The sequence below is a fragment of the Phocoena phocoena genome, chromosome 6, assembly GCF_963924675.1.
Source record: "Phocoena phocoena chromosome 6, mPhoPho1.1, whole genome shotgun sequence".
NCBI lineage: Eukaryota > Metazoa > Chordata > Mammalia > Artiodactyla > Phocoenidae > Phocoena > Phocoena phocoena.
The window spans coordinates 62,839,647-62,851,921 of NC_089224.1; the positions used below are offsets into that span (position 1 = coordinate 62,839,647).

General features: G+C 42.9%; 1 protein-coding gene across 2 annotated transcripts in view; it reads right to left on the reverse strand.

Annotated features, from left to right (window-relative positions):
- SMARCA2 (SWI/SNF related, matrix associated, actin dependent regulator of chromatin, subfamily a, member 2) overlaps nt 1-12,275 on the reverse strand; it is a 170,412-nt gene that overhangs the window by 120,517 nt on the left and 37,620 nt on the right. For both annotated transcript variants that reach the window (XM_065878899.1, XM_065878898.1), the window contains 3 exons: nt 11,489-11,662; nt 10,228-10,401; nt 6,945-7,115 (listed from right to left, as the gene is read on the reverse strand). In XM_065878899.1, coding sequence (XP_065734971.1) covers nt 6,945-7,115; nt 10,228-10,401; nt 11,489-11,662 — 519 coding nt within the window. The remainder of the gene's footprint in view (nt 1-6,944; nt 7,116-10,227; nt 10,402-11,488; nt 11,663-12,275) is intronic.

Here is a 12,275-nt window from a genome sequence, read left to right on the forward strand (position 1 = left end):
CTTTTGTCCATACTGAGGAAGGGCAGTTCCCGTAAATGTCTGAAATTTTATAGTTGTTTGATAATTTTCTTGCAAAAAATACATGTATGTAAGTATGCCAAAACACAAGGCATAAAAAAATGTAGCACTTCTACCAAAGAGTAGGAAATGAAATGCTCTCCTTGGTTATGATTTCCCAAGAATTTAATTTTCTATTTATGTCACCCCAAACTGAAAATATTTACAAGATCAAAAGAAATGACCATCATGGAAAAGCATCCCTATGTCTGGGCTAGGGATCCAGAGAACAATGGCAGAAAGGCTCAGAAAAGGGACCATCCCTGCTACCAGCCCCCCTGAAGATCTCATTTTTGGAATTCTCAGGCACTATATTCAGGCAACTCTTTTAATTAATGGGAGAAAGTCAATTAATCCCACCATTCTTTCCATACAAATCAGAAATTAGCTACAAATCTGGCCAACAAAGAAAATCAGATGAGACCATGAATAAGCCAATTTTCCAATATCTAGCTAGTGGAACTGGATCACTATTTCAATGAACAGGACATTAAAAAGCTTGGAGGACCATAAATAACAGAATCAAAACTATTCTAAAGAATACTCTTCTGTGAATCTGCCGTAGACTAGACAGGCTGCTTTCTAAAAACTGCCTCATAATCAGGCCTTTCCATTACTTAAATTCCTCTAAACTAATTTTTAAATATCTGGTATCAAATTTGACAAGCAATGTAATATCAGACTTAAGAAAGTCAGCTCTGGAATTAGATGAACTGCGTTTGAATGCCAGCTCTGTCACTAAGCGCAAGAGTACTTAGCTGTGTGATCTCGACCAAGTCTCCGTGTCTTGGTTCCCTCTTCTGTAAAACAGGGACAGCAGCGGTCCCTACCTCATAGAGCTGCTGCAGGACTGGATCGTTATTTCAATATGTACAATCCAGTGTTACATGTAATATCCACTGAGACTGTCAATTTCCACAATGTAAAAGAATCAGTGATAGTCCGAGGGCTATTCTTTTATGTCTATATAAAACTGGCTATAGCACTGTCTGAAAACTGCTTCATACGGTTACGCAGTCAGGGATTTCCGTCTGTTTTGTTCACTCATGTATTCCCATACCTACAAGGGGTCCCGGCACTTAAAAGGCACTAAATAAATATTTGAAGGATGAATGAATGAATGAATGAATGCGCCAAGAACAACACTTTCCACTTAGCATACATGCCATCAATTAACATTATTTTAATTAGGTGACAATATATGTGCAAGTCATAAAAGAGTTAAGAGCACACACACGTTCCTCACTGAACTGGCGCTCTGTGAGACCTTCCCTTGCGTGCCCTGTACTTACACCCAGTTCAGCTATGTTATTCTAGGAGGTGGAAGCCAGATGGCAGTCTACTCTACAGCAAGAGGTGTCAAGTTCTCCCATCATGCTTTGAATTCCTTCAGTTTGGGGACAATCTCTGGTTGGTATGCTTTCAGATATCCACATTCTCACATCCAACTAGTGCTCAGCCCTCAATTCTCTTCCGCTGCCAGAATTCCCTTTGTGCGTAGCTCAAGGTCAACTCCAAACAGACTGTGACCGGTACTACGATACTGGAGTAACCTGGGACAGACTCTGAGCACCTGGTGGGATGGCCTGCAGCTGATGTGGCCGCGGCTGCCTGAGAGAATTTCATATACAGTGAATCTGCAGCATGTGACTGCAAACACATCCTATCAATGTTGCCGGCTGATGCCGGAGCTTATTTCCACTGATTAAAACAAACACAAAGAAACAAAACCGACTGCAGTTCATCCACTAATCAGGAATAAGGAACTCCGTACTGGCTTCTTCCTATCCACAAAAAGTTGAGAACTAATTACCCTCATGGAGGGGAGGGAGGAATGTAATTATGGAATCGGATGTGAAGCAAATTACTCCTAACCAAAGACAATCTGGCTTCCCAGTTAAGGCTGATGTCAATTCATACCCTTCCTTTAGGAATGTTCATGAACAAAGCTACGTGCACAGCTACCCACTTTCCCTGCAGAGGCTGTATAAAATAATCAACAACGCTGTGTGGAGGGAAAGATATCCCCAAACATGAAAACCCTGTGGAAGCTGAATTCAAGAAAATGGGCCTCACTGGGGTACTTTATGCAGATTACCACAACACAGGACACAAACAGCCTCACTCCGTAAAGAAAACAGCTTTGTACCAAATATTTTACAATCTATATTATAAAGTGAACACAGTTTATCCCCCAGCAGGTGTTATAATATGCTGAAACATCATTCAAATGTGTTGGCATCTTAAAGACTCATTCTGCTTCGAGGGAAACTTAAGATTTTCAGAAACCGCTTGGGTTATTTTTACTGTCATTTAAGAGGACCTGTGAGCATTAAGATAGGTGATCAGGCAATAAAAAAAAATACCCAAGAATATCAAATTAACAGGCAATTGCGCACTACTTAAGTTGGGCCTTGCAGAGAAAACCAATTCCAACGTTTTGACTCAAGTAACTGGTCAATCCAGTTACGCTGGACTTTGATCCAAATTTCTGGTTTCACCCATTTTGACACTGAACTTATCAAATAAATCTAACCATCATGGCATCGTGTTCACCTACCTTTACAATAGTCACTACACTCAAATGCCCAGGATTGCCTTAGAAACTTTCTTTCACCTACAAAAATCTCCTTGTGGAGGCAAACCGCAAAAAGCTAATCATCTTTGGGGAAAGGAGATAAAAGAATTGAGAAGGACTGGAGAGTCACTCAAATTTAAAATAAATGCCTCAATAGCATTACTACTTTGCACCTGATGCTCTTTTCACTGAAAATTATACCGAGGGGCTTCTCTCTAATTGTCGGCTGTCTTCCTATCACTATACTGATCGATACACTATGCCAGAAAGGTCCCCCCTCCAAAACATCACAGATGCACGTGTAACAGTGTTTGATGAGAGAGAAGGAGAACAGAATAAGTTTCAGAAAGAAAGACCATGACGAAGAAGTCATTGGACACAGCACTCCCCCATGGACCCTCTACGTTCTCATTAGTATCATGGGTTTCCAAGAAATGTCACAATAAATACCAAGGGTGTCGTTCTGTTGGTATACACCCCAGTGAAAGATTTGGGGGAGGGGGATTAAATACTTTATACTTTACTTTTGGCCTGAAGTCAATAGCTGGGGAAGCTGAACCTCTTAAATGACCAGACTTTTCAGCAGTAGGTGTGTGGGTTAGGGGGCTGGCATGGGCTCCCAACCACAGCTTAGGGAAAGACATACCCTCAATCTCTGTAAGAAATACCTTATTGTTTGGATATTATAGGCCAAATAATTAGACAATTCTCTTTCTAGGATCTGGGGAGGAAGAGGGAAGCAGAGTCTGCCAAAAATAAGAAATCCTCATTTCCCACTGCAGGCCTCCACGGCCAAGGAGCCTGTCGTTGTCCTAAAAGACATTCTACCTGATAATATCTAATTGATCCTCACCTAGAAAAAAATGGTGGCCACTTATTTTCTCAACACCACAGAGAACATACAGTAAGGGGAAAAAGAAGATTTTATTTTCAGAAAAACCTATAACCACATTTCAACAATCACGATCCTACATCTATACCACAGAATTGATTGATAAAACAACTAATATTTACTGAGCACTTACTATGTCCCAGGGAGCGTTCTAAGTGCTTTAGGTAAACTTTCCTATGTGAGCCTCACAACAAATCTCGGCTATAGGTCCTGTTCCTATCACCTTCTTACAGATCGAGAGACTGAAGCACTGGGTAACAGATCTCTTAATGAAATATCTTACAAGGGAATAAGAGCAAATTAGTGTTCTATGTTTCCTTATGCAGTTATGAATTTAAGAGATTGCGTACCAATGTGCTTTAGACAGTAGTCCAATTTCGTAAGTTAGCACGTTCAATCCTATTTGCATACGACGCCATTTCAACCTGGAGTCCCCCAGTAGATATAAGGGAACTCGCATGGCAGAGGATGGAGACCTCCAGGTCATGCTAAGTACCCATAACCGTGTATTCACCTTGTCACACTGCAGAGACTGCTGTCACCGAATCAGATATTTCAATACTTGAAAAATTATTCCTCCTCTAACACCTAAGTAGATACATAGAGCTTCTTTCTTTTTCTTCCACTTGAAGGGCGTTAATGGAAGGCCAGGTTGAGATCGAGAAGTTTCAGAATGATTTATAAATGTATACTTCATAGAAGCGGCTCTAATGGTGAGAAGAGCAAAACTAAGCAAGGTCCTGAGAGGTTAAAGGAAACCCACTCTATTATTCACTAACACCAAGTAAACCTGATCAACTCCCCAAGAAAGAAAAAGGCCTTCTCTGTTACACCAGGGCAATTCCTTAAAAAAATGATACACTAGTTTAACACTGAGTAAAATAGTAGCCCTTTTCCAGTTAAACTGCAAGGTCCACCATACTTACCTTTGACGGCACAGTTCTTCAAGTTACCTGTATCTTGTCCTACAAGTGTTGCCACCAGTTCAATGCTATTAGTTCACTGAGTAAAGAAGCTTTCTCAAAACAAAGATTTAGGGATGCCTTACTTAATTAGAAAAAAAAGCAAAACAGAACCTGCAGATAGATGCAGCACGATATTCACTTCTATGGGAAATGCTGAAAGGGACAGCACAGAATTTTTAAGTGTCCACATGCAGGTTCCCTCCCTGACACAGAGAAGCTGGAACAAACAACTCTCAATCATTCACTCTAATGGAGGGAAGAAGAACTCCAGGTAATCCAGAGTGTCAAATAATCAGCTTTTGAAAGCATCCATTTTCTTTGCACTTGAATTAAGGTACATCTAAAATTGGGTAACTCACTCTGAACTAAGTCTTAAAACCCCATGAGACAGTTTTCAGGAAGGTCTAGGAAGGAGCCCAGTTTCTTTTTGTCCTTTCTTTATCCAAGGTCTCCCAGCAAGATGGCCCAGGAAGGAAATACGGCCTGATCTCCTTGGTCCTGCTGAGGGCAGGGGGAGCTCAGATGCGAGGCATCCTGAGAGCATGTCAGGGGAGAGGGAGAGGGCTGCTAATAAACTAATAATTCTGCACATTCCATCATGTGAGCTCATCAGCGGAAGATGCCCAGAGACAGCCACCAGGCAGACTGGAGTCGCTTGGGTACCTATTATTCGTTTGCCAGGAAACCAGGTCCCAGTTTTACTCCCCGCCTTCCTTCACAGCATTCATGACAGTTTATAATTATATACTTGGGTGCATATTTGATTAATGTCTCTCTCTCTCTCTCTCTCTAATTAATTAAGAGGGCAAGAGTGCTTTTCCTCACCACTTGCACTCTCTCTCCCCCAGCATCTAGCATCCTGCCTAGATCATAGTAAGTGTTCAGTTAATATTTTCTGAGCAAATACATGAAACAGAAAGAATAAGTGCTATTAGCAAACCTGAAAGCAAGAGTTTGGAGGTAGAGAGTCAACCTACAGATGATGCAGTGTTGGCAGCATCAGGAAAAATACTGACAGGTTCCTGCTCTGTACAGATTAACATAGAAACAAAGGCATAATCATTACAGCACAATTATGTATCTTTCTTTGCCTATGATGATATAACAATCTAATACTACTGCAGCAGTCCATTAATTAAGAGCCAGAAGCTCATATCTGAGCCATTAGCTTTTAATCACAAAGAAACACAGACTACGAATGGTAGTACTAAAAACACTAACAGTGACCTTTTTGTGACAGTCTCTGCAAAATATGCCTCAGGATCAGGAAAAACTAAAATGGTCATTTCATGGGGTCCGCCTATGGAATATGAGAGAATTGTTATCTGCTTGCCATGTGCCAACTTTAAGTCAGAAATTGGGAGCTGGAATTTTGCAAAGTCTATAATGCGACCTTGACAAGAAAATGAGGTATTCCTCACCAAAGAAATGTCGAAATGCAAGCCCTGACTCATCCCTTGTTCACCTTCACAATAAGGGAAGCTATCTTATACTACAGAAATCAGGTGCAGAAGGTGCCTTTTCAATCACTTATTCCTCCTCCTTAATTATGAAACAGGTATGAGAATTCAGGAGCCATGAAATTAATTATTTTTTTGAAAAACATTTTGTGCAATTATTCAGTGCAGAGAAGAAATGATTAAACGCTACCAACCCTCAATCTTCACAATTCTAACGAACACTTCCTGTCGATGTTTATACCTGGGCCAATCAGAACTGACCGTGAAAACAAAACATCCACCGAGAACTATATTAGCAGACTACTTAAGCTTCAAAGAGGCTCTACATTTACAGGTTACCCTTGAATTGAGATATAGTATCTGCAGAGTAGAGGTTCTAAATCTTACCCCTTCGTTTCTCATGATAAATTGGATTATTTTACATAAGACTATTCACTGTTTTCTGTAATGACCTAAAACCCTGACTTGCACATCTACCTTAGTGTAAAACCGGGGCAGCTGAACTGAGCGAACAATCTTGGCATCGCTGTCTGTCCAAAGAAACAGGCTGAAATATGTTCTAAAAGTATCCCAAAGCTATCTCTTCCATCTTCCTCTGGCTCCTTTCAATCTGAACGTAGCATTTTCGTCTTCATTTTCACTGCAGTTTCTTAACTCAGCAGTCCCCTGCCTCGCTGGCGTTGCACTTGAGCAAACATTTCTTTGTGCCCATGGTTTTCCTTTTTCTACCGACCGTGTGTACTTAGTTTCTGAATGCTGGGTGAAACAGTGGAAATAGAGCCAAATATACATCCTGTCCATCATGCCGCCATCTCCAAAATGTTGCCTAGTACACCTAGTACATCAACCCGTTTATATCAGCAATGTTTGCGATACAATCATCTAAGTCTCCCACTAGTGCGGTAGGAAGTACCCATTAAAGGGCAAGACATGCCTAAAACTGGTCGGCGACCACACGTCCCCGGTTCAGCCACAGCCACTCAGGTGCTCACCTTCCTCTTCTTCCTCCTCTTCTTCTTCTCTTTGGCCGCCTGGGCTTGCTTGTGCTCCCAAACCAGATTAGTCAGGTTGGCTACATACTCATCCGTCTGCTGCAAAAGGTACGCTAAACGCCTATCTTTCTTTTGATCGATCAGTTTTCTGTAGCCCTCTTCATCTTCAGCCTATTAAGGAAAGAAGAGCGTGATCAGAACATAATAAAAGTTTGCAGACGACACCTTTTTCCACTCCTCCCTCCCCTCGATGGTCTGAACTTCGGTGGTCCGCGCAGCACCCCGAATGATTCCGGCCACCCGAGTTCTCGCACACTGTCTGGGAATAGGGAACACACGGAGGTACGATGCCTATGCCCCGGGACACCAGAGTTCACGGCAAGGTCAACACACAGAACTATTTGTGGGGTGTGATCAAGCACTCTGAGAAAACTTTTCATTCTTTTGTGTTCCTTTAACTGCGCAAAAAGTGTTAAAATTTGAGGATTCACCATCTGAAACTTATTCTTAACTTTATATTTTGGAAAGTGTCAAATATAATCAAACGTAGAGAAGGTAGTATAATCTCTCATATAACCAACACCAAGCAACAAAAATTAACTCCCCATGACTCCCGCTTGTTTCGCTGCAGCCCTTCCCCCACCTCCTCCCTGCAATCCCAAACTGGATTGTCCTGAAGCAAATTCCAGACATAATAGCTTTTCATTCATAAGTATTTCAATAAGTACTTCCAGAGGCAAGGAACTGAAATAGGTTTTGAACAAATAACTTTTTATACTTAAAAGCATTACAAGGACTTCCCTGGTGGCGCAGTGGTTAAGAATCCACCTGCCACGGCAGGAGACATGGGTTCGAGCCCTGGTCTGGGAAGATCCCACATACCGCCGAGCAACTAAGCCCGTGTGCCTCAACTACTGAAGCCCGCGCGCCTAGAGCCCGTGCTCCGCAACAAGAGAAGCCACCGCAATGAGAAGCCCGGGCACCACAACCAAGAGTAGCCCCCGCCCGCCACAGCTAGAGAAAGCCCGCGCTCAGCCACGAAGACCCAACGCAGCCAAAACTAAATAAATAAATGAATTTATAAAAAAAAATGTGGTTGACTGGGAGGGATTTTGGTCACAGGTCAGCACTGCATGATGGGCCCAGATGACCGGAGACAAGTCATTAGCACCTGAAGCCTGACAGTGCTGAGCCATAAAACAGACACAGTACTTCCCACTTCTACCTCCTGTTAAGCAATATTATGAGGTTAAATGGAATAAAAACTGATGCACTCTGGGTCATTTCCAGAGAAATCTTTTTATACATCCCAATAAAAGGACATCTCAAAAATATCTTCCTCGTGTGATGCAGGATAAAAGGAACACACTGCAAAATCTTTTAAGAGGCAGCTCCTTACAGAGAAGCTTAGGTTTTTCAGTGCAGGGGTGTCCCTCCAGCATTTGCCCGAGTAACAGCAGCCTCATCACTCCGTCTGGCTGCTGGCTGCCCCATGGCTGAGCAGGAACCTCAAATGCTATTATAACTGTAATTGCTTTTGGTTATGGTTGATCTCACTTGAAGAAAGAATGATAAAAAAGAACTTCAGTGTCTCTGTTATCTGTATATTCCATCATTTAATTGCGAAAATTAATGATTTACAAATGCCTAATCATTAGTGTCAAGCCAATCTGTTACTGAAGTTCTAATATAGTTTCACTTCAGTTGAATCAGACACATTTGACTGTTCCCTGCTCAAATACTATAAAATGGTCTCCCCAGCTAGTTAGCCATCTCCTGGTCCCCTCCCTCCCAAAAAACGAGAGGGAGGGAGGAGAAGGTGTTAAGACTTAGTAGACCCCGGACACAGAGCCTTTTAAAATATGGTGTTCACTCTCCGAAATCCAAAAAAATTAATGACAAAAAAACGCAAACCGTGGGGCTTCCCTGGTGGCGCAGTGGTTGAGAGTCTGCCTGCCAACGCAGGGGACACGGGTTCGAGCCCTGGTCTGGGAAGATCCCACATGCTGCGGAGCGGCTGGGCCTGTGGGCCACAACTACTGAGCCTGCGCGTCTGGAGCCTGTGCTCCGCAACAAGAGAGGCCATGATAGTGAGAGGCCCGCGCACCGCGATGAAGAGTGGCCCCTGCTTGCTGCAACTAGAGAAAGCCCTCGCACAGAAGCAAAGACCCAACACAGCTATAAATAAATTAATTAATTAAATTAAAAAAAAAAAAAAAAAAAACGCAAACCGTAATGCCAGCCAGGAAGACTATGTCATTTGGAATTTTCCAGGGACATAATTATGGGTTGAGGCTAATGATTTTATCTTCATCCAGTACCCAGGCATTACATCCCAGATAGAATTTGCACGTCTCCTATCAATATACATTACACACACTTTTCTAAAATCCGCGGTGTGCTCTGAGGTCCGATTCCAAAAATAAATGGCCAATAAACTCAAATACGCAGGCCAGTGATATAAACCAACTCCTTCTGTGTTTAAATATCCATTAAAAAGTAACGGTGGAAATGAAATGACCCATGAATAGCCTTTGACAATAACACGGCTATGATCAAAAAAGCAACATTTCAAAATTAACTTAAAAATCACTTTTTAAACTGTTAGAGAAAAATTTCTGCCAGAATTTTGAAGCACCAGCGGCTTCAAAAAAAGAGAACTTCTTAGATTCCAAGACACAGCTTCATGAGATATTCATTCAAAACAACTTGTGTCATTAGTCTCAAAGAGGCAACACTTTAAAAAGAACTGCCTTTTCCATCCTTCCAGGTCTGGTGATCAAAACTCCTGCAAAATATAGTACCTGACTTCATGTAAAAAGCTATCATCTGGGGCTTTCCTGGTGGCGCAGTGGTTGAGAGTCCGCCTGCCGATGCAGGGGACACGGGTTCGTGCCCCGGTCCGGGAAGATCTCACATGCCTCGGAGCGGCTGGGCCCGTGAGCCATGGCCGCTGAGCCTGCGCGTCCGCAACGGGAGAGGCCACAACAGTGAGAGGCCCGCGTAGCACAAAAAAAAAAAAAAGAGCTCTCATCTGAATAACAGTGCCACCCTAGGACATGGAAACCCTATACTCATCAGTGGTAGCCCTAGATTTGTGGCACTGCACTGTCTAGGAAAGGGAAGATATTTTTACGCCATCCCTGTGAAGTTCAAAGGAATGCATTAGTATATTTGATAAGCAGCTTTTACTCTCTCCTTCTACTACAGCATGTTTAACATTCTCAGTGCAGATGGCCGTGAGGGGAGCATTTTCCTGGGTTCCTGTAGGCAGGCCCCTTACCATCAATCTCCGCATTCTCTCCTTTTCGATCCGCTCCGTCTCCTTCTTCTGCTCCCTTTCAGTGTTGGCGTGCCAAGTGGCCACTGCTTTGGAAAGCTTCTGGATCTTCCCGGCCACAGACCGATGGTACTCCTTAAAATCTTTTGCATGCTGCAAAATACTGTTCAGGTATTCCTAAGGGATCCAAAGCGGGGAGAAGAGAAGGCTTAAAATTCAGTTCCCAATGTCGTTGGAGGTTGCATCATAGTACAGGGAAACTCTGTGTATTGAACAGCCATGGGGGACTAGAACCTATTTTGGGACAGGTGCCCTGGTGTGTCGCCATAGCTGAGGTGTGGGCTATGTAGTGGTGGGAAAGATGACCTCTCAAAGTTCGTTTTGGTGCCAGGCGGTGGAAGAGAAGCCTCCCCGGCCTTGAGGGTGTGGCCACGTGAAAATGGAAAGATCAAAGGTTGAGAGAGACCTGCAAAACAGTGATGATAAAATTTAAAGCAAATCACTCCCAGATAAACCTCAGGGAGACGGGTGTTTCCAGTGAGAAGCGTGTTACAAAAGTAGTGTTTCTTCTGCTCTCACTTAAATACCTTAGAATTGTCCCTCAAAAGAAGTTTTATAGGAAGCAAAAATTGCCATACATCTTTTGTATCCACTTTTTAAATAAAGAAGGGGAAACATAACCTTATTGACACTTAAGTCCAACACTTTTCAAAACAAAACTTAATCGAGGCACTAAATTAAGCACAGAAAAACAAGTAAAATTCACAGGACTACAACACGAGATCAGATCCTACATCAAAATATTTCCAAATCCCTAGAAAGGAATGTTTTAAAATATCTGCCCCTGTGAAACCTTCAACTGGGCCCTTGAAAAGCCCAGGATACTATATTTATATCTGTGATAAAAATAATGGTTTGCCCTCTTCTTTCCAAGATCCCTCTGCCCCAGGACTTTGTTCTAGGAAACCCGCCTGTGCCTACCCAGTCAGCAGCATCCCATGGGGTTATGAATTTGACACGTGATTGGAATTCAGAAAGCAGGGTCCCCCCCACCCCCTTCTTGCGGAGGTCACCTACCACTCTGGCTGGGCCTAGGTTTCCTCATCTATGAAATGGTGTGGTTGGACTACGTAAGCTCCCGGGATCCTTTCTGTGATGTTCCCACTGCCCGCAGTTGTCCATTTTTCAGTGGTTCTGACTCCGCCCAGTTTCTTGGTTAGCATCTCTGTCAACGGCGGGGCACCCAGAGCCCGGGCCCAAGTACCTGGTGCTTCTGCCGACGCTTCCTCTCCTGCTCGATCTTCTGCTGCTTCTCCAGCTTCTCCGTCATGCGGGCTTCCCTCAGGGTCTGGCGCTTGCTCCGTTTGTATGCTTTGGAGTTGAGGGCCGTCTCCAGGGTCGTGTCCCGTCGCATGCAGGCCACTACCTCCTGTCTCAGCTGTCAAGAGGGGAGCAGTTAGAACACCTCCCCAGACGGAGGCCAGACCCCCGTCGTCCCCTGCCCTCCATTTAGTGGAGCCGAATGGTGACTCCCTGAGTTTCTCCATCACAGTTGGCCTTTTAGGAAACAAAGGGACTACATCATGCTGAATGTATATGGTATTTTCAAAGATGCTCTAAGTTTTCTTTCCAAAAAATTCAGAGAGGGAGCAAGTACGGCACTGTTAACAGTAAAGAGAATAAATCAGTAAGTAAGCAGAGGATGTCTTGGCTTTAAAATAAATTGATTCACTCTATTTAATTATCCTAATGATATTAATTAGTTAATAAGCTTTTTACATTTTTTTACTCCATTGTAAGTGCCAGGCTAACTTTCTCTTTGTGCTTAAAGATTAACGTGAACAACGCTGGGCAAAAAAGAATAGAAGAGTTACTTCCTGCTCATGTGAAGGAGCTGCAGATATGCAAACGTGCTAATTCATCATCTCATGTAAAAGACGGGAAATACTAGTCTGGGCTTCCTCCCACTCCTAACAATGATATTCTTTGCAAGATACTTAATTTTTTTTTTTTTTTTTTACTGTATTATGGACTTCTTTTAGATCAGAAAT